This window comes from Lepisosteus platostomus, chromosome 7 (assembly GCF_059453375.1).
Source record: "Lepisosteus platostomus isolate fLepPlt1 chromosome 7, fLepPlt1.hap1, whole genome shotgun sequence".
Lineage (NCBI taxonomy): Eukaryota > Metazoa > Chordata > Actinopteri > Semionotiformes > Lepisosteidae > Lepisosteus > Lepisosteus platostomus.
This window is the reverse complement of record NC_142617.1, coordinates 46,642,129-46,670,025: the sequence shown is the minus strand read 5'-3', so window position 1 is coordinate 46,670,025 and position 27,897 is coordinate 46,642,129. Positions and strand designations below refer to the sequence as shown.

The 27,897-nt window shown below is 41.8% G+C and overlaps 2 protein-coding genes across 2 annotated transcripts; one reads left to right on the top strand and one right to left on the bottom strand.

Annotated features, from left to right (window-relative positions):
* Window positions 1–43: 43 nt before the first annotated feature.
* Window positions 44–12,534, bottom strand: LOC148658957 (long-chain fatty acid transport protein 2-like). The gene is made up of 10 exons (XM_088640778.1): window positions 11,729–12,534; window positions 10,074–10,283; window positions 9,271–9,429; window positions 8,417–8,541; window positions 6,232–6,426; window positions 6,031–6,121; window positions 4,986–5,184; window positions 4,272–4,369; window positions 1,865–1,995; window positions 44–795 (listed from the first exon to the last, which is right to left on the bottom strand). The coding sequence occupies exons 1-10, from the start codon at window positions 12,201–12,203 to the stop codon at window positions 619–621; spliced, it is 1,860 nt and encodes a 619-aa protein (XP_088496904.1). The 5' UTR covers window positions 12,204–12,534; the 3' UTR covers window positions 44–618.
* A 3,864-nt stretch (window positions 12,535–16,398) lies between these two features.
* Window positions 16,399–26,662, top strand: gatm (glycine amidinotransferase (L-arginine:glycine amidinotransferase)). The gene is made up of 9 exons (XM_088640772.1): window positions 16,399–16,546; window positions 17,369–17,596; window positions 18,012–18,207; window positions 20,788–20,978; window positions 21,292–21,429; window positions 22,016–22,180; window positions 23,030–23,093; window positions 23,767–23,883; window positions 25,251–26,662. Exons 1-9 carry the CDS (start codon window positions 16,478–16,480, stop codon window positions 25,361–25,363), a joined length of 1,281 nt encoding a protein of 426 aa, XP_088496898.1. The 5' UTR covers window positions 16,399–16,477; the 3' UTR covers window positions 25,364–26,662.
* The last annotated feature ends 1,235 nt before the right edge of the window (window positions 26,663–27,897 follow it).

The following is a 27,897-nucleotide window of genomic DNA, read 5'->3' as shown; positions in this document are numbered from 1 at the left end:
CAACAAAACAAAATCTAATTTTAGCATTAAAGCATAGTAAAACTGGAATTCATACTTTACTTTAATGTACTTTATGTCCTTTGAGCCAGGTTGGGAGATGTAGTGCTTTAGCTCAGACACTGTCCACATGGTAGGAGCACTAAAATCATTAATCTAAAACTGCCCCTGGCTTGTTGGAGCCCGCTGTCAGTATCATTAGATTTACAATTTGTACTACTGTTTATTAAAGTCCCTGGGTATATTTCTATTGAAAAAAAAACTTATCCTAATTAACAGAAAGATTTAAGTGTGAGCAATGAGGCTTTACATTAATGAGTTCTGGAGCAGCAATATTCTGATATTTAAATCTACATCATGTCAGTGCAGGCTACTGTACAGTATTTCTCTTGGTTCTGCACGAAATAGTAATTCAGTACAATGTGTGTTTTTTATCCCTGAGGAATGCTTTCTTCAGTTACTCTCACTTGAGAGAATGGAATCTGGGAACAGTAATGAGAGAATCAGTAACCCTGCCTGCCTGTGCTATTTACCCTGTTCTTACTACCATACATTCCTGGATTGCATATTCTAGCAGACATTTTTGAGCAGTGCCTAAACTGGAGAATATGTGCAGCACGTTCACAGCTTCGTGTCCATTGACAGGATGGAATCATAGATCTCCTGAGTCATTGGTACGTATCTCTTCTCCTTGTCGTCTAGAAAGTACAGTGGATCCTGAAGCACGGCTGGATTGAATCCCTCTGCCACCAGCTTCACTTTCTTCTGCTTGAACGTCCCTGTCACCTCTAAGGAATTCTGCAGTTAAAAGAAGACATGATTGGAGAACTGTTGGTGTCACTGGCCAAGTTACCAGGCTTGGCTCAAAAGAAAAGAAACTCCCACAAGCAGTCTTCAAATATAAACAAAACTAGATTTATTGCCCAAAAAATAGGGATAACAAAATAAAAAACCCCTTACAGGAGTACTTTCCACACCTTTTCTCCAAGGCACCCTTCTCCATACTGAGCTCTCCCAGTCCCTTTTATAGCCCCTCCTCTTCTAAGGACCATCCTCTTAAAGGGACTCGCTCACAGTTTTGTTAACAAAGATGGGCAAATTGATCAAAATAAAGTAATTAACCATCCCAAAATAACTTAGATATTTTAACAGAGTTGTGCAACTGTGATATATTCACTTAAACAAAACAACTAACCTTACATCAGTTATATATAGATGGCTCACCAGTAACCTTTCCCTTTAAGATCATTTGTGTGATACTACAAACAGGAAAGGTGACCGGTGGCCATCTTGATCAATACAATACAATACAATACAATACAATACAATACAATACAATACACTACTCCAGTGGGGGAAACACTGCAGTGCTTTTGGGGAAACAACAAAAAGGGTAAGTATCATTCATACTTCATTCGTATCACATACTGTACACTCTCTCAAACATACCAGAAGGGTAGGGGGAAGTATTGGAGTATTTCACATTCAGAAAGAAAGAAAAAATAACAAGCATTCTGTCACAGTTGGGAATCTAAAAGACGTTTCCAAACTGTTCTGACCATCTTTGTGTTGTGTTTAAAAGTCGCTGTACTTAGTTCCCACGTGGAGGAAATGATCACAACAATTTCACATTAAAACCATGTGTCTTCTGAGACACAGACTGGGCTGAAGGGAAGCAGCAGCAGTCATGTCTTGGTGTGTGAGCACTGGTTGGTGTCACTTGCTTGGGGGTTTCATGGCAGTAGAATTCACAAATAGATACTTTTAAAAAAAAATAACTGGCACCTCTACAAAGTGTGGGTGGTGCCCCCGACAGTGAGGTCACATGTATGTTATTTAGATTGTATTCCAATACATTTGTCCTCACCTGAACTCGCACAAAACGTGGTCTTGCGTAACTGGGCAGGAAGCTGACAACATGGTTGAACATCCCGCAACAGTCAAACTGTCTTCCTTGCTTTAAGATCACAGCTGCCATTCCTATTTTGCCTTCGTGCCCTAGGAATGACACAGCACCACAATAACGGCTGAAATAGGAAGGTTCTGCGATTATGGCCATACTTACAATTTAACAGGGGCGGAACAAAATGAAAATGCAAAAATAATTTAAAACCACCTGGGTGAGGTCATCTCTGGAGGTTTTGTGCCTGCCTTATCTAAGCGGATTTCATTTTATTTTTATTAAGTGCAATAGTACCCAGGTGTAACATTGGGTAGAACAGGACCCTATGCAGACGGTATAATCCGGAAGTGAGTGGAGTAGGACAATGGGGAAGAGACGACGATCAGGGCAGGTTGACAAACAGGGGGGCGTGGCCATGGCAAACAAGTCCAAGGGAGTCCAGGGGGGAAATCCAGGGCAAAGTCCAAAAGTCCAAAACCGGGAAATCCAAATGAGAGGAAAACAAGACAGAGTTAAAAACCAGAACGGGATCCGGTGCAGAGACGGGGAATAAAAGCAGGATCACGAGGCCAGGCTGCAGATGTAGGGTGACTTGGTGGTAGGCGGGCCTCCGGGCTTCCGTCTTCCAATGCAGAGCCCAGAGTAGCAAGAGCACCCGCCTTAAATAAGGAGGGGCAGGACTGAGGGCAGGTGCATGGAATCAGCCAAAATGTAAAAGAGCCGGAGCGCCCTTAAGAGGAGGGATTATGATCGTGACACTAAGAAAGGTTACAAACAAGACGGGGCTATTCCAACTTGTTGGGTAGTGGGTAGATCATTGTTCAAGGATCTCAGTCATTCCGTGTAAGAAGGCGGGGTTTCTGCTACAAAAACATGGCTAGGTAACCTGTTACAAACTCCCACAGCCCTCTGAGTGAAGAAGAGCCTCCTGTTCTCAGTTTTTAATACACCTCCCTGTAGGTTCACTTTGTGTCCTCTCCTTTGGGGTGCACTATTAATACGGACCAACTTCGCTGTGTTGACAGTGTCAGTGCCTCTGAGGGTTTGGAATACTATCATGCATCACACTATCAGAGACGGTAGTTTAATGACGATACAATTCAAAACAAGATGAAAGAGTTCAAGTCAAATAAGCAAACATTATTATTTCAGACAAAGCAGCAACAACTGGCACATCCGTCCCTCTTCTCACTGCTTTATTCAATTCAGGATCAGGAGGAGACAGAGCCAATCCCAGCAAGCAGCAAGAGCAAGGCAGGGTACACCCTGGACAGGAGGCCAGTCCATTGCAGAGCACACACAGACACACAGACACACACACACTCACACCAGGGCCGATTTTCCCAGAAGCCAACAATTAACAGTTGAGTTTGCTAAATATTAACACAATTTTAAAAAGAGTAAAGCACATGAAGTGTCATATGTGTAACATCCGTTGTCATGCAGTGTTTAGAAAATGTCTTTCAGATTCCACCTAAAGTTGACGTGAAATAATATTCAACTTTCTCTATTCTTGCTTATTTCTAAAAAAAAACATTTTGAATATTAATGGGTATTAACCTATTTGCTATTATTCCTACAAAAGGAGCCTGTAAGAAGTCTGCATGCATGAGAACTCTGATCTGAAAATCCTTAGGGAATGTAGAGTATATACGAGTCACAGGCTAAGCCACGCTATCAGAAACAATAACCCGATAATGTCTGTCTTGCTATGCATGGCACAAGCTTAACCTTTCAAAACAATACGGTATTTCCAGCTGTATTCCATATAAATGCATATGCATGCAGACCTGTATATCAAATAAAGGAACGCCTGCAACCTCCTTCTGCAACTCAGTCACAAATTGTATTGACATGCATTTTGGATTTACCTGCCTACAGCATGCTGGTTTCAATAACTGCCCTAAGGACTTATTAAGGTTTTTAAAAATTTAGTTTGAAAAAAGACAGGGTGGCACAGAGGCATGGTGGATAGTACTGCTGCCTTGCAGGCCTTAGCTTTAAGTCCAGATCTGGGGTGCTATCTGAGTGGGGTTTGTATGTTTTGCCCATGGTGGTGTGGGTTTCCTCTGGGCGCTCTGGTTTCTCCCACAGTTCACGGGCATGCTAGTAGGTTAACTGGCTTCTGGGAAAACTGGCTCTGGTGTGGTGGGGGTACGTGCGTCTGTGTCTGCCCTGCAATGGACTGGCGTCCAGTCCAGGGTGTATTCTGCCTTGAGTCCATTGCTTGCCGGTATAGGCTGTGGCTCCCCCGCAACTCTGAATTGGATAAAGCAGTTAGAAAATGGATGCATGCAAAACAACACAGGGAACCACTGAAAACAGAAAGGCCATAACAGCACAAAGTGCAATAGTGCATCTAACTTTGTACCTGGCACTTGAACACCGTAAACATTGGCCTCTTCAATACAGTCCACCATCGCAAAGATGTCAGCAACCTCTGTCGTGGACACATTCTCTCCTTTCCATCTGCAAGAAAGCCACAGAAAAGCTGAAGACAGAAGCTGGATGGCATGTTCTACTGCAATGAGTTCTCTGGCCGCAGTGCTGCAGAACCTGCATAGCAGACCAAGAGAAGAGCTACACTTGATCGGTTCTTCTGAGCAGTAGTTAAAATGATGGCATGGTGTTTTTTAATTCTACTGTAACATTATAGAGGAAGGTAGTCTTGTCTACCATTAAACCCAAAAGGCAGTTTGCAGAATGCAGAATGCAGTTTGTTACTGCATTGCCAAGTGCAACAGGAAGCATTGATAGACGAGACCACTACAGTGGCATAACGCCCTGAGGCACCAAATGGCATTGGATTTTCCCATAGTGCAGGGCTGGGCCTGTGGCATAGCAGAATTCACCCCTATGTGGCAAAGGTGCTGTCAGGCATGGGAATGGGAGTGTGCTTGAGACATGGCCATTGAATTCTGGCTGGGCACAAGATGTGCATGGCACCCAAGACAGGAATCAACTGCCCAGGCCCCTTTGGAACTCCACCAGAGGGCAGTACAGCACCTTCATCACCTACATCAACAAAGCACAGGCTGTACAGCTGTGGCCTTGGGTTTTTACACTCACAGGTGTGACTCCCTACCTGAATGTGTCTCCCACACGATCTTGAAAATAGATGAAGTTATCCTGATCAATCCTTAACAAATCTCCACTGTTGTAATAGAGGTCTCCTTTCTGAAATACATCCCTCAGCTTCTTCCTATCTGTTTGCTGGTGATTCTTTGCATATCCAGAAAAGGGAGCGATTTTGGTTATCTTTGCCACTAAAAGTCCCGTCTCACCTAGAAAAGAATGGCAAAAAAAGTTTTTCTACTTTTTAGATTAAGGAATCTACTTCAGAATTCATGCATTTAAGACACCAGATGTGAAATTGACGTAAACCTGGCAATCCCTTAACAATTTTTTTACATTTAAAATTTACAGTCATCAAGTATGTTTGTTATACCCACACAATTTGGAATCACCAATTGTATGTTTTTCACACCTTGGCTCACAGCTTCAGATCCCACAACTGCACATGGGAAGAGACAAAAGAGGTGTGGGCAGACTCCTCTGACCCGCCCACCTTTGAACCAATCGTCGTTTAACACATCACAGATAGCCCCGCCCCCTACAGGAAGTTGTGCTCCCATAAAAGGAACGGTGTGCACACAGGAGGCCACAGGGGGTGCTGTGACGCTGAGAGCAGAGAGAGTCCTGGCCAACTTGCCCTTCCTACCCTCGCTGGTGCTAAGACGATTGTTGTGCCACCACTGGGGGAATCCCAGTCACAGTTGGCTAGTGACCTGACCGAGGCTTGAGCCCGGGATCACAAAGCTCAACCTGTGCTTGAGCAATCGTCTGTTCTGTCTGAGCCCCGAGTCAGGAGACCCCGATTTTTGTCACTGTACTGTATATACATCCAATAATAGTGCAAATCCGGGCCCATCATCCACTTGCACTGATTGATAACGGACGACCACCTGATTTAGATTTAAGTTTGATAAATTGATAGAGAGTGTACTTTTTGTGAAATAAAGTTTATTTTGATAAAAAAATACATATCCAATAAAAAGCAGCCCTAGCCCTTTATGAATATCTCGTGACAAGAAAAATGTCTGGTGTGAAAAAGAACAGTAATTAATCACCTTTGGAAGCTTCCAGACAGAGACCCTGGGAGTCTCTCACCGGCTCGTCTTTCTCAATGTCATACTTAATCAGTGCATAGGGGAAGAGTTTCTACAGCAGAATTTTAAAACAGCATTAAGCGTCAATTGAACAAAGTCTACGTAAAAACCAAACAACATGTTTCCTGTTTCCTAATCCCATCGTTGTACTGGAGGGCTCACCTTGTGCAAATAGTTCACTCGACCAACGGCTCCAATCTTTCCCACATAGTTTATAAATCCAATATTTCCTTCTGTGGCTCCGTAGAACTCTGTGATGTGAACGCTTCCAAATCGAGTCAAGAACTCTCTCCAGACATCAGCCCTGAGACCGTTACCAATCGCTATTCTGACTTTATGATCTCTGTCATCGTCTTTCTAGTGGGAATACAAAAATGAGAGTAAAAGTCATCGGATTAATTCTGATCTGATTGCAGAATTTTCTGTAGATTTATTCTAGAGGACAAAAGTATGTCATTAGCACTATAAAAGGATAGAAACAGCTACCAAATAGTTAACGTTACAGTAAATTTTATTACAATGTCATTTCAACAGAATATATGGTTAGAAGTACTTTAGAACATCAAAATAAAACTTTCATGAAAGGAATATTTTGTATTATAGCTTATACATCAGTATACTGTACATTTTCTACATGTTTTAGTAGATATTTACTCATAGTGCTAATCCAACAATTTTCTTTGTGTTCTTTCTAGTGAGACATCCCTGCTTTAAATTATATAAAAACTCTGATCATGTTTGTAGTGTTTGAGCCTGGTGAAGATTAATTTTCAAGTAGTTCATTTATAATTCAATGAAATATTCCCAAATATTTTCAATGATTTGTTCCAGGAAACCATTTTGCCTTATCAAAACATACAAGTCTTTGTGCTTCCCTAAATACTACAATTGCTACATGTATAAAATAATAATAATTAGTTTAGAATAACAAAAATACACCCACTCTTCTTGCAGTGTTCTTTTGTAAAAATATTAACTTTAGTAATTTTCACCATTTTTTAAATAATCAAACTAGAACATGAAACATTCATGTCACGCTCATAGCATAAAATGTCTGAAAGTAATCCTTAATAAAATCATACCCTGAGTGTCAGTGGGAGCCCCACGATTCTGTGATATTTGGTTTCCTGGTTTCTATCCATGGAATCTCAAACTTAAAGCCATTGGCTGTTCCAAAAAGAGAACAGGCCTGAGACACTAAACTGTACTTTCCTTGGCCCTGAGACATATGTATCACATGAGGTACACTATGAGACTTGATCCCTCATGATGATACAAGCAGATACAGTTTCAATGGCTAAAGAAAGTGTTTAACATGCATAGAATCATCTCCCCAAATGTAACAGCCATAAAAAAGTGGAGTGGCAGTAGATCTAATTCATGAATGCATGTACTGTGTATATAAATAGAAATGCCATGTTCAACAGGAAAGGGTGCACAAGCATTTTCACACAGACACCTCAATTGTGCCCATATACATATACTAGGGTTTTTGAAGACAGTAAACATAAAGAAATTTGATGCAGAAAAGTAATCTTGAATTCTAACTTCATAAAGAAGTTGAAAATATGCTTATTTCATTGGATTGATATGCCCTCGCCAAAAGAAAAAGTAAATCTGATTCAGTCTTGGTTCATGCACACATTCTAGGCTGTATTTCACGTTGAAGTACACATGCTTTTTGAGCTCAGACCGCATTGAAGTGCCAGGAACAGATTTGGTCTCCTCGAGAATTAGTGAGAGGAATGCGGAGCAGAAAGCTCTGGCAAAGACACTGTATCAAATGTTGTCTTTTAACTAGCAAAATCATTTGGGCAATCAGTGTGTGTGGACAAGTTCGGGATAACTGGGGTCAAAGGGTGACCCAGAGAGAAAGCAGCTGTCCTGAGTCCGTTGGCTTCGTTGAATTACAGTGGCATCTGCTACTGTACATGCAAGAAGAACGTCTGCAGATGAGAGTCTCTCTTGCTGCAAGGATTTACATTTTCTACTGAAGTATTAAACTGCTGGAAAAAACTGCAAACTTTTTAGCTGCAGTAAAATGTGAAAACGAAAACAAAATGAGATGGATATCTAGGTAACTCGTTGTGCCATGTAACCTCCTCAAACGCTATTTTTGGAAAAATTGTAGCCAATGGCACACACAGACGTAAGTGGCTGCCCATTGGTGCAAACTTGCAATCAGCTTGCAAAGAGAACACAGCCTGCACTCTCTTATAAAGACTGTTTAAAAACACAGAAAGTCATTCTAAAAGGGAAAATAAAACTGCATTTGTATAGGCACAGGCATGCACATTTTTTCCAAAGTAATAAATGTTTTGACTTTATAGTACATTCAAAGTGTTACCTTTGGCGTGTTGCACAGGTAGCGCATGGTCTCCCCAATGTACTGCATCACCGTCACATTGTACTTCCTACAGTCGTCCCAGAACTGGGAGACTGAAAACTTGTGGCACAAAACAATGGTGGAGCCTTAGGTTTAAAAAACAATGACATAGGTGGCATCAAGTTTATGCTGAACACAATCTGCATTTACTCCATAGGAAATCTGACCTACCAAGTTAGTAAACGTAAGTCATTAGTGGGTAGCAGTGCTGAAAGTTAACTGAAAATTAACAAAAGAACAATGAAAGGTGCACAAAGCATTAACACAGCGGAAGGCATGGGGACAGTGTCACTCAATGAAAACAGTGGGGGAAAATGCATGAAATGTTCAGTTGTCGTGGCTCAATCTCTAACAGGTAGCAATCTAACTAAGTAAATAATAAACTGGTCTTCTCATGCAAAAGCTCTGAAGATCCTGTAGCAGGGCATGTGGGAATATCAGAGGAGCAGTCCTGTGCTGAAGCAGTGATCAAGTTGCAAGCCTGGCAAAGACAAGGATCCAACAAAGTGCGAGACACTTTCAAAGCCCCATTTCCATTTAATTCTTTAATAATAAATAAAATAAACCAACAACACTGTAATAAACCATTACAGATTACTGGTTGTTGTTATATTTTGTGTCTTTTTGTTCCCATTCAAGTTTTGGGTTTGTTTTTCTTCCTGAAGAAGTTTAGGATAGGATAAAGATATCCGGGATCATAAACTCAAAGAACCCTATCGCATTTCCCCGAATCTGGCAGGAGCTGTGCTGCTTTCAGGGTGATGGAGCTGGCACTCCTTGCCGCTGCTGTGTGGGAATAGAGGAAGACTGTGCACCTGCTTCAATGGAACCGATGAAACCAATGAGGAAGGCCGCGCTGTGGTAGAGAGGCAGGTTCACATAGACGACATCATCAGAGTGCACGCCCACTGATGACAACACCACCAACGCCGAGAGCAGTCGCTTCTGATTGATCACGGCAGCCTTAGGTAACCCTGTTCTCAACCATACAGAGAAAACATACAGTAAACAGCTGTTTCTGCTAACCAGAACATGGCCACTCCACAGGCAGCTTGATGCTGATGCATCACATTGCTTCTGGCTAAAACAATTATAACTGCAAAATAATCTAGCAGATCTGTGGACAATAGCCTAATACTGTATATTGGTTGTTTTTCCTAAGGGCTCGCACCAGCTCGCTTGCAGGCGAGACTAAAAAGTTTAGTGGTATCCCACATACTGGATGGGGATAAAAAAAACAAAGTTTGTTTAAAAAAATCCCCAAGGCCATTTTCAAGAAACGCAAACTAAAATCTACTAATGTAGCTGTGAATACGCCCAAAAAAGTCATTCACAGCCAATTCACAGCACTTAGACTGCGAAGGTATCTTCTCCTGGCTGCCAGCTTCCTATGGTGTTAACATACAGTACCTGCCTCAGAGGGAGCAGTGGGGAGCAGTGGGCAGGGCTTGTCACGGGAAGATCTGAGGGTAAAAAACATGGGGCTGGCACTGCCCTACCTTTGGGTAGATTGCTACAGGAGCAGGAACATATCTAACTGTACAATACAGTAGGTCCACGTCTAAGCTGCTTAAAAAGGTACAAGTAGGTAGCCAAAGAAAACAAACGTAATGTTAACCTGTAGTCCCAGATGTATAGATAAACACAGCAGGGCTTTGCATTGTAATGCTTGATCGTTCAGACTGAGGTATTGGCTCGTCAGACGCTTGATCAATCTTGTCAATAAGGGTTTCAGTGCCTGGTATTGTAGACTCTGCACTCAAGATAAACACAGACGCTTTCTGTTCTCTCAGAAACGGTAGCACTTCTACCACTGCGTCTGTCAGCTCTAGGGAAAACAAAGAAAAAAAAAACAGTTCAATCTGTTCTCCCAAACATACAGTAGGTTGACATGTCATTGGATTCTGTGTCTTTGGCCTTAGTTCATGTCAGTTGGTTCGAAATCAGACTATCAAAAATAGTTACAAAACAAGTTAAGACCAACCCATCTAGCCTGTTGGGCAGTTAATATTCAATTTATACAAGTTTCTCATCAAGCAGCTTACTGAAACAAATCAGGGTATCAGTTTCCCCAACATAGCTGGATAGCCTGTTACACACTCCCACCACCCTTAAGGTAACAAAAGGCCAGGGTATTAACACCTAAAGATTTTATTTCTTGTTTGCCTGGCTAATTTGTTCTTTCTAGATTGACTTGTTCTTGTCCAAAACTTATTGCGTTGCAACACGTTTATGATGTTGAATGCAGTTTGGCTGATTACTGAGTTGGCCAGGAAATCCGCTATACTTTTACTACGGTTAACAATGAAAATGAACAGGGTCATTTTATTTTTCATTAATTAGAAATGCTTGACTATTTGCTGTCACTGAAAACCCAACTTGAATTGTACTTTTTTAAGACCTTTTTGACCAGAGTAAAGCAGGACTGAAGTATCCTGCTCAAGGCAATCAGAGCTGAAAAACAGGTTGGTTGGTGATTAAAACAGAAAGGCAGTTCCCGAGTAGTTGAAAATTAGATCTACACTGTGAGATTAAGGTTTATTCAATTTACCCTCATTATTACTTTTGAAAGCCGCTTGTTCTACGCAGAGCAGGAATTTCTTGATTTAAACTCTTAAATACAGTTTCAGGCTTTAGAACAGACAAGACACAACACGTTTTCACTGTAGTGTGTAATCATCAGTACAATAGAGTAAACTGTAAATAACCCTATTGAAGAAGGCATTCCCAAACTCATAGTTGTAGCATCTTTCCATCATTTTCAACAGGGACTTCCTAATTAATGTAACGGGCCAAACTGACATATGACAACAATAACTAGAAAAAAATCAGTAATATTAGTTGAGAAAATATAAAAAAAGTACAGTATATGTACATGGAGACACATCATACCCAGGCAAGGCAGCTAAGTAAACGCGAGACGTGACCTTCCGTGTGATTCAAATGTAACCCTGATTATGTAATTTGTAGTGTTTGCTGTGATTTTATTTCTACCGTGTCCATTATAAACTGATGAAGTTTAACTAAAGTCTTCTCTCACGAACAGTTAACGCTAACAGTTTGCCTGATTTGACAAAAGGCGACAATGCCTTATTTGGCGAATAATCTGATTAGAGTATTCCAGATTAGAGATATTCAGGTTTTATATGATCTCAGCATTCACAGTCCTCCAGTACAACACAAATACAGTAAAAACTGTTCACGAAGATTCTGGGTTATTTGTATACGCGCCGATGTTCGAAGCCAATCAGAGAAACCAGTACAATCACTTACCTGACGCTGCTATTAGGGTCTTCGCATCGCAACAACTGAAGCAGTGAAGCAAAGATTTGGATCTGATATTGCAATTCAGTAGTGCCACCGTACATCCAATTTTAGCCAAAGCTAACCAGATGAAAATAAAGGCGGGTTCATTTCCTATGTACAGAGCGACCGTATTCCCCTCTTTCAGGTCAGCGTGGATCCGCAAAACCCTGGCGAATTTGTTACTGAGTTTATCGGTTTCCCGCAACGAATACGTGTGATCCCGAGACACGATGAACGGTTTGTCAGGATGTCTCTGTACCTGTTCAAAGAATCTATCCAAAACCAAATATGGAGGATTTCTTCTACTGCGTTTCGCAAACTTTACAATACTTCCCATCACGTTCGCCATGTATGCCCAATCTTGGACGATGTAAGGGAAGAATGAACGGAAGAGCAATGGCAGTATTGCCAAACCAGCTAAAATTGCGAATATAATGTGCATTTTACAGCAATGCAATCTTTAATAGTTCTTCACTTTATTGCGGATAAAAGCTGCAATTCTAAAGAGGTGCAACACTTCGCAATACGACAGACAGAAGAAAGCTCTCGTTAACAGTGTTTCCCACCAGGCGTTCTGGAACAACTCCGTAGTTTTTCAGTCACTTTTTTTTTTGCGTGAAGGCGGAGCGCTGTGTGGCGTGCAGAGAGTGATTGTATCCAGTCTGGAATTTTGTGCTGCCAACAGCGATGGTAACCTGTTCCCTGGAGTCTTCGTCACTGCATCTGAAACACGAAGAAGCCAGAAATCAGGCAGTATATGCCCGACAACAGCAGAAGGATTACACTCTTTTAAAAACTTGAAAAACAAAACACCTAAAAGGTTCAAATTGGATTTGCGCTGAAAAGAAGCTGTAATCTCCTGACGACCGGATTAAATCAAATACTTCGTACGAAACATGTTCAGTACACCGCATATACAATGTTGCTATTGTGAACATAAATCCCAAATGAGTCTCCCGATCAGATTCAAGTCTTTCCCTTTTGAGCTGAAGGTTTTAAAAAAACACTAATACCGGTACTAAGAAACGATTTTCCTCTACAAAAGTTAATATATCCGCATTAACAGTTTGTACTATACTTCTTTTTTTTTCACTTTTATGTTGATTATTTCATATGAATCTGTCAAGATCATTTGTAAGAAACGAATATCTCCTTTAAAAAATATATGTAATCAATGTTATTTTGTTTTCTTTTGCGCTAGGATATGCATTTGTTATATTTTCTGTTATTATTTAAACAAATAAAATAGGGTAACATGTTAAAATTAGTTAAACCCAAGAAGCCCCCAGCAAGCTGTCAAACAAAAAGCTAGCATCAATTTAAGAGTTAGGAATTTGCTTTTGGAGGATTGCCTGAAATTGGGATTTGATAACTGCCAAAGTTTTTAAGTAATTTTTTTCTGACCCACAGCACTGCAATCCTTTGCAAATCCAACCGTTTTGTCACAGTGTTAGAGATGGTACACTGAGTATTCTGTTCTATCAGAATAGGTAAGGCTTGCTTCTATTACAGCACAAGTCCCTTTTGTAATTTTTCCAGAGGCACCCTTCAATTCAAATCAAAGTTTATCAAATGCACAACAATACGGCGTGCAGCAGTAGTTGCTGGCAAAGGGAAATGTCTTTATAACATTAGGAATTATCTTTGCACACCCCAGCTTTCTCTCCATGAGACACACAGACAGGGAGAGAGCCTGGGGTCAGAGCACGGGGTCTGCCATTGTACAGCACCCCTGGAGCAGTTGGGGTTAAGGGCTAGCTGCCAGCTGCCGGATTTGAACCAGCAACTTTCTAGCCACAAGCACAGATCCTTAGCCATAGAGCCACCGCTCCTTACTGAGGAGAGATTGTCATTTTTTCTTCTGAGACACCAGTCCTTCGTAGGGCACTCACAGACACACACTCACACAAGGGCCATTTTCCCAGAAGCCATTTAACCTACCTGTGTGTGTTTGGACTGTGGGAGATAACCAGACCACCCGGAGGAAACCCACATGAACACGGGGAGAACATGTAAGCTTTATATAGACAGTACACCAGCAATTGAATTCAGGGCCCCAGTGCTGTGAGCAATGCACATGGGTTAGCATTGCTAACCCATGTGCCTCCAAAAACAGGAAACATCCATCTATCCATTTTCTAATGACGTCTTCCAATTCAGGGTTGCAGGGGAGTTGGAGTCTATCCCAGAAAACAACGGGCACAAGGCAGGGTACACCCCGGACGAGACAGACACAAACCAGACAGGCACACACTCACACTTAGGGCCAGTTTTCTCAGAGGGGAAAACACACCAGTGTGTTTTTGGATTGTGGGAGGTAACCCGGAGCACCTAGAGCAAACCCATGTGAACATGTGGAAAACATACAAAACTCCATGCAGATAGCACCCCAGATCTGGAATTGAACCCAACACTGCAAGGCCGCAAAAATAACATGCTGTGCCAACAGGTAACATGATAAAACTACATTTGATTTTTATGAAGTGCCTTTAAAGTTACAGCTCTGCTTTACAAGGTGAAAGGTGAAAGGCGTTATATAAATCAGTACCCCCAAGTTCCAATCAATAATGGTTCTGTCCCATTTAGGATTGAGCTTCAATAAAATAGTCTTTTATAGACCTGAATACAGTATAATGAAACAGCCAGTTTCATTTTGCTTACTTACTCAGCAAAGGATAAATAAAGGATAAAGGTTTCTTCCAAAACAAAGGAGCCAATTGTCACTAAAGATCTGTTTCTGCCTAGAACACAGAAAAGATATCTCAGATTTTTCTTATGGATATGAAGGCTCCAATATCTTTATGCATATTCAGAAATTGTTCTTGGTAATGGTTGACTACATTTTTCTTTTTCATACGAACTATTGAATCTTTGTGAGTGAACTTTGACTGCACTCAAAGTGAGTGTTGCAATTGTGTGCATTTCTTGTCCTTTCATTCTGGTTCAATATATATTCAGCCTCATTTTCAAAGAGGACAAAACACAAAAGAAAATTTAGATATGAATGAATTCATATACATATGCTTTCACACTTTATAAAATTGGACACATGCATTGTATAAACATAATTTTAAATATTTGAAAATCAAGACCCAAATCAGATTTTAGAAATCAATTTTCTACTTACTTTTTACTTCACTCTATTGCATCTTATGAAACTTGGGCTGCAACTGTTAGAAAGCAGATGTGAATTCTGTTTTCTGCAAGCCACTCATTATGCTTACTACTTTCTTCAGTATTTGTTAAAGGTCTGTCAATGTTCTCACACTAACCTTGAGATCTGGCATTGCGCCAGAGTGTTAATATGTGAATTTGAAAGAGATTTTAAATATCAGTTTTAGACTACAGCACATAAGATGCATACGTGAAATAACTCACTTAGTGCTTTATAGCATATCGAGCACACAATCAGCTAGTGATATGAGATAGTGTCCTGCAACCTTTCACTTAGACAGATATTGAAGGCCTTTACCAGAGCTTTCTGCCCTGTTTTTGCTCTATGACCCGGATTAAATCAAAACTTCAGCTCAGCTGCTGGTTCCAAATTCCAGGAATATCTCCAGCTGTCCTTTCAGCTAGAACCCCAAGTGCTGAGTTTGTAATTTCAGATGGGTATGTTTGAAGCTTTGATTTTTGAGAGATTCAGACTGAAAGATACTGTACATCTGGGATGCAAACTATGCAAAACAGCATCACAAAATCCACAACCAAATTGTGACTGCAAGCTTCACGTCAGCAGAAATCTGTACTGATTATTTTTTATTGATTCTGTGGCCTTGGGTTTTGGAGCACAGAATAAAATGTTAAACCAATGGTAGAGGGAAAACAAATGTTTTTCTCTGAGAGATATATTTGAAACCAGCTCTAGTTCTTTGAATGTACTGTACATGAGGTCTGTAGCTGCTGTATTTTCTTGTCTTCATTTTGAAAGCTGTCTCTCGTAGAATAGAGAAATGCTGTAAAAATTTTCAGTACAGAATTTAGGAGACATTCAATTGGGTCTTCGAAGGTTACGATGTATGTTCTGAGAAGTAGCTCACTGGGTCAAATAGCAAATTGACCTAGTGGTCCAAGTCTTCAACAACAGCATTAAAAATAGTCCTGTTCAGTTTTTCATCAGTTTTTGAAACTTTTGATTTGTTATTAGAAAGTAAGATATTTCTTTAATCAAATCTTGAAATGCATGAATAATATGTGTGCAGTGTAAGATTGCACTCCCTTGCCTACTCTACAAGTCTGCCTTCTTGGGATTTTCTGATTTATCAAGAAACTCAAATATTAGCAGATACAAACTCCCTGAGAGCCAAACCATTAGCATGAGGGCTAAATTGCCACTCCGGTTGTGAGGAGCTGTTCTTGTTGAAATTGAATCATTGTCAAGGAAAATATTAATAAAACGGGTGCAAATTCTTAGACTCCAGTCAATCTGGAAATATTCAAGAGGTTTTCCATTGCAAAGCACAGACTGACCCTTTTCCATTTCTTTAGTCTGAGGGTGTGACTGATAAGAATGTTCTGCTGATAGCCAAGGTATCGTCTTTCACGATGCATTTTAACCGGGTCACGTAACTGCAGACTGTTTATAGCAGCCAATACAAAGTGTCCTGAGGGTATAAATTGCTGTAAGCCCCCAGTTTCGTGCTATAATTTCTCTAGTAAGAGGCTGCGTCCGCTCCGAGGGTTTCGTCATTCCTGTCACCATCAGGCCTGCTGAAAATGCTGCGAGTCAGGTGTCTGAGAGGAGGTAGCAGGGGCGCTGAGGCCGCTCACTTTATCGGAGCTATGGTTAGTATTTATTTAATAATTAATTCCCAGTCATGAAGAAAATGGAAAAGAAAAAGGATTTTTTTATGATCAAGCGACTTATTCTTATCAAATCAAGCACTGATTAACAAATTTTTGCGTATAAAAAGTTCACGACACAATTAGAGACAGTGAAATTGGGGGGGGGGGAGTATTTTTGCATTGTGCAAATGTGTAGATCTGTTGCTCTTAGCAACGTATATTTCATTCTCCTCCGAAAAGACAAAAGAGGTGGCCTTTTTTTCCAGTTTACTCGCAGTCGGAAACGCTGCAGCGGCAGCCAGCTGTCCGCAGCAGCTGAACTCGGTGAACTCAGCGGCTCAGGGAGCCCGTCTGCGCCTCCGAAACTCAGTCCAGTGCTGCGGGTGGTCTTATCGCGAGTGGACCTTGACACGGAGTCTGTGCACTTATCAAGCAAGGCCGTCACTCGTGTTTTTACACGTAGACATTGGTACTTTTACAAAACTCAACAATTTAAAACACCAAAGAGTTGAAGATCCTGCAAATTCTCCACTTTGGTGAGGGATTGATACTGGATGCAAAAAAAAAAACAACCAAACGACTGAAGTTCAGGAAAACTACTTTAAGATTCTCCATGTGTGGTCAAGCAGTCAGATGTTTATAAGCGTCCTTGAAAATAGTAACAATAAAGAATAAGGAAATAAAAAAACGGGAGTTTGTGTACTTTTATTTTTCATTTTATTTTTAAAGACCGTGTGTGTGTGAAGGTGGGCGAGAAAACGACACGGCAGCACAATGCGCCGCCTGACCGTTTTCTTAATCCATTCATTTACTGTGCACCAGTTTGGCAGAGCGGTAACGGGCTGGGTGCAGCGCGCATTCCAGAGCACCTCCGCCTCAACTGCAGCCGTCCAGCGAGGTGTGGTGGAGGAGGACACGGTCCCCAGGTCTGCCGACCCCGTTACTCAGGAGTGTCCCGTCTGTTCCTACAATGAGTGGGACCCGCTGGAAGAAGTCATTGTTGGAAGAGCCGAGAACGCCCGAGTGCCCCCTTTTACAGTGGAAGTCAAGGTATGCCGATGCGAGTAACTGCTGTGGCAAGCCTCCATTGGTCTTCTTTAAAAGCGGTGTTTAAAACTCCTTAAAAAAACTCCACACCTTTCCGAATCATCTGATAATTGAAATAAATGAGGCGAGGTGTTCAGATGCGAATTTCCGTGTTGAAGTGTTTTGGGTGCTGCTAAGGTGATTGGTTCGAGTCGGATTCCCTTTAACATACCGTTAGTTAACGTTTGGTATTTCTGATATCCACGGACTACATATTAACGAGGATACGATAAGGCCACCCCCTCATTACTGCACTCACATAAAAAGATACAATGAACGCCCCTGAAGAGGCACAGCAGAGAAGAGGTTTGCAATAATTAAAGCCCTCCGTGTGTGGTTTGTGCGCCTACTGATGCCCAGGGTGTGTGCTGTGTTGTAGGCCAACACGTATGAGAAGTACTGGCCCTTCTACCAGAAGCATGGGGGTCACAGCTTTCCGGCCGATCACCTGAAGAAGGCCGTCGCTGAGATAGAGGAAATGTGCAATATTCTGCGGCTGGAGGGCGTCGCCGTCAGAAGACCAGAGCCCATTGACTGGTCTGTCGAATATAAAACCCCTGATTTTGTATGTACAGGTAGGCCTGTCGTCCAACCCATTTATTTACAGGACAGGGAGCTGTGTTCCCTATAGCCTGAAGCGGAGATTTCTGCAGAAATATACCGAATTGTGATGCCATTCTGGGAGGCTCGGCAGTGCCGGTCAAGCGGTATATCTGGGGACAGTGGGTAAAAGTCACCACACAGTCACGCCTACATCACTCATTAAGCACTGTAATTAAAAACTGCCATTTTCCTGCCTTGGGCTGGACTTTCCCATTAGGTTCTGCTGTTCCATCTTACAGTGATGCATGTAGGAGGATTTTAACAGGAAGTTCATTTGCTGCTGTGTAAGTTTATACAGTATGTGGAGTCTTAGGTGGTGGGAACTTTCTGCGGTCCTAGTCCTAGACATCCACACAGCTCTAGTTGAGCTCTCAGTTTCATAACCAAGCCCGTAAATGTAATAGGATTAATATCTTCAATTGTTTTCAGTTCTTCAACATGTTGGAGGTTTGCCTTTTAACTATCACGTTTCATACGGAACATGAAATCCAGCAGGCAAATTGTGGGTTTGCTCAAGTCGGAGCCTGGCTGGAATGAAGACTAGCTGGTGTGGGAGACACAACCCCTGTTGGGCAGTACCAAATACTGCACCATAATGCTGTCTGAAACTGGCTGGGGTTCGTTAATCGCAGGTGACAATGGTCACCAGAGCCTTCGTGAAGCTTAAGGAGGCCCACAGGCAAGATATTAGTAGGGCGGATATGAAACTTTAAGGCTGTGTGCTCAATACAGGATCTACTGTATGGAGTCCCATTCAAAAATGGCGCCACAGGTTGGGGGTAACCACAATGCTCAGCATCTCTTCAGGAAACTCCTCTATATAGGCAACTTCCTTCTACGGGTTACAGGGGCTCATCGCTTCATAGCTTATATTGGTTTCTGTGGAGTTAAACACATGAAAGAGAGCTCGTGACTCTCCCATGTCCACGACAGGAGGCCAGTTCAGCACTCCTTATTCCCCCTTTATACAGCTGGGTGGACTGGAGGGATTGGGGTGTGGTACTGTAGCTCAAGCTACAACAGCAGTGTCTTCAGCAGGCACCTGAACCCTGAACCCACAATTGAGCAGTGAATCCTGACTACACCCCCCCAACACCACTGTATACAGTACAGAAACTGCTTTCCTCTTTAATAGAAAAGAATAACGTTTCCAGACGTCAGTAGGGAAAGCACTTAAGGTGCACAACGCTGAAACTTATTAAGGATTATTAAAAAGCTTTGCTAGTTTGAACTCTTAATACAGTCCTATAGAAAACCTGTACAGAAAATCTTCTTTTAAAGCCACGCATCTGGTGGGTGTGACACAGCTGAGGTATTGTGTCTTATCTTTCTTAGATGTCTATAATGTTATAATGTTTTAGTCTGCTTCCTAAAGTTCTTGGCCAAGGGTGCAGTGCCTGTTGACAGATTGGTGCCAAGTGTTTGTAGCATGAGACGCATCCAGCTGCCCTTTCCTGAACTGTGACACCTGACCCCTGAGCCTGCAGCAGAATGTTCACCAGCATGCTGCTACAGTATATGTCTTTACTTGTCTCCATCCCCTGACAGCACATTTGCAGCAGAGTACCTCTAGGTTCAGATGTTCAGATTGTTATCGTCTTAATTTAGCTCTTCATCTTTTTTCAAGATGCTGGTGCCTTCATTTGACAGCAGCGTTGCCATTCTGGAATCAGATAAGTGGTGCTAGTGGGCCAGCAGCAGGCACTCTGTCCTCTGGACAAGAGATTCAAGACCAATGTACCTTTTGTAAAAGTCACCCTGCAGTGGGGCAGCTGGTACTGTGGGTGCTACACTTCAGTGGTGGATGAAGTTGGTATATAAATGCAAATAATTATTATATTTTACAGTAGAAGTGTTATATAACAATAATAATTTAGACTGCACGGTGGCACAGTCTCACAGCACTTGGGCCCTGGGTTGAGTTCTGGATCTGGGCTGCTCTCTGCATGGGGTTTGTGGAGTCCAGCTTTGGTGTGAGTGTGTGTCTGTGGGTGCCCTACAAAGAACTGATGTCCCTTCCAGGGTGTATTCTGCCTTGCGCCTGTTGCTTGCCTGATAGGCACTGACTCCCCTGCAGCCCTGAATTGGAGGCAGTAGGTGGAAAATGGAATAATAATTGCAGGCTGATAGTGAAATGCGTTCTTCAATAGGGTGACTTACTTCCAGATTCTCTGAAGATTCCTCATCAAAAAAGTTGGAAATCCATTTGCCTTCATGGGCGCCAGCTATTGAAACATTAAATCAGGTGTAGATCAGGCAAATCTATATTTTATGTTTGGTGTACACAATTCTAGAATGTAAATAGGAAATAAGAAAAGGTCAAAACTAAGAGGAGGCTCCTCTTGCTCGACTGCATACCAGAAGCTAACTGATCTGCTTGAGCTTGTCAAGCTATTCGCTGCAATATCTGACAGAACCGGCTTCAGCACAGTGGCGGGTTAGCGTCTTCAGTGTCTCATCTGGACGAACCGGTTTTGTCTTTTATCTAGTATTATCTCAGTGATGTGTCAGTGTCTGACAGCTGTGTTTTGCTTTTCTTTCTATTCTCCCAGGAATGTATGCTGCTATGCCGAGGGACATCCTTCTCGTTGTTGGGAATGAGATCATCGAAGCCCCGATGGCTTGGCGAGCTCGCTTCTTTGAGTACAGAGCTTACCGGCCTCTCATTAAAGAGTATTTCAGACGAGGCGCAAAGTGGACAACAGCTCCGAAACCTACCATGGCTGACAAATTATATGACCAGGTAACTGCCTTTGAAAGCCTTCATTTATCTATGAGAACATGCGGAAGAAAGGTGTTGTGTGTCTCACAGTAACCATTCAGCAGCCTCAGATCAGGCAGAGATCAGGTCCTTCGTGACCAAAGAAAGGTCAGTACTTTCTTCTGCTTTGTACAAGGAAGTCTGATTAATGCCGCAATTGAAGTTCTTAACAGTTGGGAAGACGAAGGACTAAATCGTGTAGCAACAGATCCTGAAATCGCTCAAGAAACACCACAAACAGAGGGTCCAATTCACCCAAGAAAAAAACCTGTTTCTGTCCGTTCCTGTCTGGCAGGACTACCCTATCCGCACAGTAGAAGACAGACACAAGCTGGCAGCAGAAGGGAAGTTTGTCACCACTGAGTTTGAACCGTGCTTTGATGCTGCTGACTTCATTCGAGCTGGGAGAGATATATTTGTCCAAAGGAGTCAGGTAAGAAATATGAGAACCATTATTTTATCAATCTTATGTTCTGCATTTAATGCTGTAGGACTTCCACTAATGGCTGGGCTGTGAGAGATTTATTTTAAGACTCTTAGGAGGCCTTTTCTGTGTATTTCAAATTTCGCTGTTTCAAAAATGGGGCTAATTGCAAGAAAATAGGGAAGATGCAAAATTGCTTCAGCATAGAGCACAGAGCAGAGAGAATGCAGCTTTCATTCCTAGACGTACAGTACGAAATTAAAGGAGGGGATTGGGAGTCCCTTTGCCCACTTGGCAAGGAATTAACTCAGGGCACAAGCACAATCAAATCAATTGTTAATGACAAGAAAGGACACAAGCAGAGGCTGACGAGAGCTTTTAATTTTCTCTTGGTTCACTGACTCCTTTATTAATCAGGGGGAAGTACACAGCTCTTTCTGGCCTGATTTCTTTCAAAACCCTTAGCTGCTATTGTGACGATGTGTTTTTTAAGGTGGTCTTGGTAACCAAATGCTTTAAAATGGGAAGTATGTTTGGAAAATTACAAATATAAATGATACGGGGTGTAGCACTTAAAAATGATTAATTATTTCAGGTGACAAACTACATGGGAATTGAATGGATGCGCAGACACCTCGCGCCGGACTACAGAGTCCACGTCATTTCCTTTAGGGATCCTAATCCCATGCATATTGACGCCACTTTCAACATCATTGGACCGGGCCTGGTACTGTCCAACCCAGATCGCCCGTGTCGTCAGGTGGGTAGTTTTGAAACTCAGGACTGAGTGAAGAATAATAATAATAATAATAATAATAAACTTTATTTTATATAGTGAGGGTCCTCACACCTGAAGAAGGCTACACAGCCGAAACGTTGTGTTCTCTTTCTTCTTTTTTTCAGCATGGAATAAACCTATTAGTTGCAACAACAATAAATGTTGTTTTGACACCAAAAGATGTTTTGACAATATGCTACACATGTGGGTCGAATGTTAAGCCAGAATCGAATATAGTCATCCAAATGTTTATGTCAGAGATGCAATTAGATAGAATATAGACAGCCACATCAGTGTCAGGTTTGGTATGGATGTATGTTTGAGTATCGTCAGTGTAGAAATGATAGCAGAGGTCATGTGATCTTAAAAGCTGACCAAGTGGAAACATGTAAATACTGAAGAGCAAGGGGCCCAGTATTGAGCCCTGAGGAACACCAGACTTAACAAGACCAATTTCAGACATATACCCATTAAGAGAGACAAAGTGACAGCGGTCAGTGGGGTAAGATTTGAACCATTTGAGAGCAGTATCAGAAACTCCAGTCTCAAGACGAGCAAGCAAGTTAACTGAAAAGGTCTGAACAAGAAAGCACATCACTTACCAGTACCACTGGAGATTTAGATCTGAGCTGGGAGGGGAACCAGCACACACCGTGGCTCCTGAGGACCATGGTTTCGATAACCACTTTTTTCTGAGAAGACACGGCCTGTTTGAGACCTTTTCATCTTCTGTGTTCTGGCGCCCTCTAGCGGAGACACAGCACATTTATTTTATTTGTTTTCTGAACCTCCGTTGACCCCTTGATTCACTCCTGTGTTCATGACCGGCAGATCGAGATATTCAAGAGAGCAGGATGGACCGTCGTTCACCCTCCCACCCCTTTAATCCCAGACGGTAAGTCTCTATACCGGGAATAAAGAAATAAAGATGGAAAAGTAAAAGCAGTCCACAGACTTGTCTCACAGCATGTTTTTCTTTTATCTTGTAAATAGTTATGCTGTGAAACGAACTCGAAATTAATCATGTCATTGAACAAATGTTTTGAAACAAAATCCTATTCTTCAGAACACGTTAACTGTTCAAAAATCAAGTCAGGTCAGTTAATATTTCACTCACTTTGTGCTAAACACAATAAGGCTCTAAATTGATATTATTTTAATACTAGTATACTAAGTGATACAGGTGTCTTATTCGGGCGGCATGGTGGTGCAGTAGTTAGCATTGCTACCTTGGAGCTCTGGGCCCTGGGCTCAATTCCAGACCTGGGGTGCTGTCTGTGTGGAGTTTGTATGTTCTTCCCTTTTTCGTGTGGGTTTCCTCCCATAATCCAAACACATACTGTACTGGTAGGTTAATATGCTTATGGAGAAGCTGGCCCTGGTGTGAGTGTGTGCATGTCTGTTTGTCTGCCCTGCCGTGGATTGGCGTCATGTCCAGGGTGCCTGCCTTGCCCCTGTTGCTTGCTGGGATAGGCTCCAGCCCCCCTGCGACCCTGAATTGGAAGAAGGGAAAATGGCTGGATGGCATCTCTCAAACCTGACTTCTCCATGGTGTCCTGTGTGAGCAGACCACCCGCTGTGGATGTCCTCCAAGTGGCTGTCCATGAATGTCTTAATGCTGGACGAGAAACGGGTGATGGTTGACGCCAATGAGACCAGCATCCAAAAGATGTTTGAAGGGCTTGGTAAGTTTATTTTATTTTGTATTTATTTGTTTTGAAAACATTAATTATGGTTACCAGTAGTAATACACAGATACACTGTGTATTGATTTTTTCAGTTTTACCAGTGCTGCATTGCAAAGTATTGGTATGCAGCAGAATCTAAGAGTAGTGATGTAATCACCTTGGGACTGTTGTTAAAACACTCCTCCTCCTGCACCTATAAACACACGTCCTCCATGTTACACTGAGCAGGACAGCTTCCCGTCCTCGGTCCTGAATTAACACTCACGTCTGGTTTGTCCTCCAGCTGAGTTGCTAATCACAGGCTTATTTATTTCAATTTTCTATGTGGCATATGTGTGTAAATTTACTTTTGGCATAGTCCCATTTCATATTGTAATGCACATTAACCCTGTACCAACTTCAGATTTTCTGAATGCGCCTCATTCGGGCATTCAGGTGTTTCTTAATATGATCACCTGGAACCCTGGAATTGGGGGCGGGACTAATACAGGTCCATCCCACCATGGGTGGGTCTGATAGAGTGCCACTCCCACCTGCGACTGTCAGAGGTGTCTGAGACTGTTTCCCATCCCTGGTGTCTTCTGGTTTTTCTACCAAATGAACTTTCTTAATTAAGGTGATTGGAGCTTTAATTAAACTCCAGCTCGTTGATAGCAAGCCAGAGTTTGAAATTAGCATGATCCTGTGCCAGATGCTGGTGTTCAGAGCTCCTCTCGTTCTGGACTGTTTTGAATGACTAGGTTAAATTCAAGCAATGGTTCCAGCCATCACTAAGAGTGCCCATCACAGGAGTGTGGTAGGCAAGGGGTCATTCCCACCTTCCTCTCTACGTCATTAGGTGATAAGCAATTAACCAATTAGTTGAGCTGGGGCAAAATCCAGGAGGCACCGAGCTACTCCAGGAACAGGATTGTGAAACATTAGCTTAGGTACAGGGCAAGAGTGTCCAATCCTGGGCTTGGAGGGATTGAGTCTCCAGGTTTTCCAGGTCTCTTTATAGCAGCTGCACCTGAAGAGCTGGGAGAGGCTGTCAGTAATGAGCTGGGAATTCACTTGTTAAGAGCTCAGTTGGAATGAAACCCCAGACACACCAGCCCTCCAGGATCAGGTTTGGGCAGCTATGAGATATATATACACAGTGTTTTGTGTTAGGTATACAAAATATACGTCATGACTAGTTAATGTCCCTGCGTCACACTGCGTTCCACCGGCATTGAAAATGCCTGGTGAATGTTATTTTTCTTGTCTGTGTTGTAGAGATGCTGTCTGTTTTTATCTTAAACGTGATCTGAAGTGTATCGAGACGAGCTGTCCAAGCCCAATTTCAGGGAGAGAGTGGTTGACTCATGTGTCCGTCCCGACAGGAATAAAGACCATCAAGGTAAACATCCGCCATGCCAACTCCCTGGGCGGGGGCTTTCACTGCTGGACCTGTGATGTCCGACGTCGGGGGACCCTGCAGTCCTACTTCAACTAGCCCTGCCAGACTGGACCGGACCGGACCGGACCTCTGCACACGAGTTCACAAATGCCTATTGATTCTCCCTTTGCCGATTCTAACAGTGCATGGCCTGTGGTGTTCAACAGTGCTGTACTTCACGGTGTTTGTTTCCAAAAGCTTTGCTCTTTGCTCGTTCTGATCAGCAGACTATCTCAGTTTTACCCTGGTCATCAATGGTACCATCTTCTGGGCTGACTGCAGTGAAACAGGGGAAACCAGGAAGTAGATTTCAGGGGCTTCTTTCAGGGTTGCTATTGGCCAAGAAGCAAGACTTTCTTTTATATTTCAGTGCAATACTACCTCTATTTGGAAGAAAAAAATGAACACAAATTGTATATTCTAGGTATTGATGCCTTTTAGTTTCCTTTAAGTAATTCATATTTACTTAAAGACAGGTTCATTTAACACAGTTTATGTTTTAATAGTATAACAGATCAAACATGGTCATTATTCATTATTGACTCGTTTACTCAGGTATTTTTTAAAACTATTTATTTGGGCGTTACTCATTTTTACCCTACCTTACCCTTTAACATTTTTTAAATTTCTGTTTCCCCTTTTGCTGCTGTATATCTGCATATTGTTGCACTTCTTGTTCTAGGAAAGTACCTAAAAATATTTTGTATTATGCTGAAACTAATGTATGTATTTGAGACCTCACTCCTCATGTGCAGTTCCATCTTATGCCAAGTCTGCTTTTACTCTTTAAGATTTGTATTATAGCTCTTATTTTTCAAGATAAATGAACGGAGAATGAATTCTCATTTTCACATAACATGAGTCTGCATGAGTCTGCTGGTGTTATGAATGGAGTGGGCTCTACAGTTTGAGAAATACTTCCCAGCAAGGTGCAGCTGAAAGAATCCCATCTCAATAACAAAGAAAAATGTTATAAGAACTCCTCTACACAGCATGTTTAAATTTTTGATCCAAGCCCACTGTAAATTGCTGCTTTAAAGTCTTAATATTAAGAGGAATGGTTTATATACCGTGTTGATAAACTCAAATGCCTTTCCTACATAGTAATCCAGGAAGAAAGCTCAACCAATATAGCAGTTGCCTTGATAAATCACATAGTGTAATTCTCTATTATAAGTAAATTCGGAGTGTATAATATATCACATGGCAAAGTAAGTATCTGCAACATACCAGTGTTTTATAGCTTCCACATGAATTATAAAACAGGTTTGATTATAGTGGCTTAACCTTCCCTTTTTGCTGTCAGTCTGCATGTAACTGTGTTTTTTAATGCTAATAAAAGATCGATATAAAATATTTTGTAAATGCTTTAAAAACCTTTCTTTTTATTCACTTAAATTATACAATGTATATAGGTCATTGTATACTGTAGGTCAGTCTTATAACTGTTACTTCTGTTCCTTACTGCAGAATTCTGCTGTAATGTGGCAACACGTGATGCTTCAGTTATTTTAAAAGAAATGGGTGGGTGGCACCGTGGTTGGCCCTGGGTTCGATTCTTGCAGTTCTGTCTGTGTGGAGTTAGCACGTTCTCCCCGTGTTTGTGTGGGTTTCCTCCAGCTTCTTCCCACAGTCCTAAGACATATTGGTGGGTTAATTTGCTTCTGGGAAAAATTGGTTCTAACGTGAGTGTGTGTGCCCCGTGAACTGGCATGCCTTCCAGCGTGTAACCCGTCCCCATTTCGTGCTGGGATAAGCTCCGGGTCCCCCGAAACCCAGGACAGGATGAAACCGTTTTGTTCATTATTTGGCCAGTGCAATGCTCGCAGTGCGATACCACAATTCAACAGATGAGGGCGCACGTGGTTTGCACCCACATTTAATCATCCGCAATGGCGTAAAGATGCGTTGAATATTTTATAAAATATTTCTATTTTACATTTCAGAACGATGGTTTTCCATGTCTTTAAAATATCTTAAATGAATTTCTTATAGATTTAAGCTTCGCTTTTCATAAAACTATTGCCAGAAAAATGTTGTCGAAGCGATACAAAAAATCATAAATGGTTTATAGAAAAATAAGATTGTTGACGCTCAAATAGTTCTTTAACTGGGTTACGTGACTCAAAAAGTTCAATTTGTAAAATTTTGCGGTACGCTGTATAATTGTGCTGCTCCAAGTGCTGAAGTCGTTAAGTTCTTATGCTGTTTCACTTCATTTCAAAGTACAGCATGTGAGATGTACAGTATTTAAAAAAACGTTAATTACTATCTGAACTTTAGACTTAAGAAGGAATAAACCAGAAACTCCTTACAGTTGACAGTGACGTGCAAACCCAGATAAAAAAGCGATTTCACCCACGCGAATTAATTCACAATCGAGAAGGATGGTATCAATACTTATTTTGGAACTACACAACCACGCTTTCTTCTTCTCTCGTGTCGAACAAAATGAATCTCATCTAATTTGCTTAATTCATAATTCAACCGATGAGGTAAAAGAGGTAGTTTAACCTAGTTTTATGAACCGCAATGACGTTAAACTAGCGCTGGTTGCCGAGTGACCTTAGTGCTTCATTTATAGCCCCGGT

What these genes read in the sequence shown, in the direction of transcription:
- LOC148658957 (XM_088640778.1), bottom strand. Translation starts at nt 12,203, where the DNA reads ATGCACATTATATTCGCAATTTTAGCTGGTTTGGCAATACTGCCATTG. An exon ending in GAGTGAACTATTTGCACAAG is followed by an intron (nt 6,122 to 6,231) that starts GTGAGCCCTCCA and finishes ATTCTGCTGTAG; the next exon opens with AAACTCTTCCCCTATGCACT. An exon ending in CGTGTGGGAGACACATTCAG is followed by an intron (nt 4,370 to 4,985) that starts GTAGGGAGTCAC and finishes GCTTTCTTGCAG; the next exon opens with ATGGAAAGGAGAGAATGTGT.
- gatm (XM_088640772.1), top strand. Translation starts at nt 16,478, where the DNA reads ATGCTGCGAGTCAGGTGTCTGAGAGGAGGTAGCAGGGGCGCTGAGGCC. An exon ending in CTGACAAATTATATGACCAG is followed by an intron (nt 20,979 to 21,291) that starts GTAACTGCCTTT and finishes CCTGTCTGGCAG; the next exon opens with GACTACCCTATCCGCACAGT. An exon ending in AAAGATGTTTGAAGGGCTTG is followed by an intron (nt 23,884 to 25,250) that starts GTAAGTTTATTT and finishes CCGTCCCGACAG; the next exon opens with GAATAAAGACCATCAAGGTA.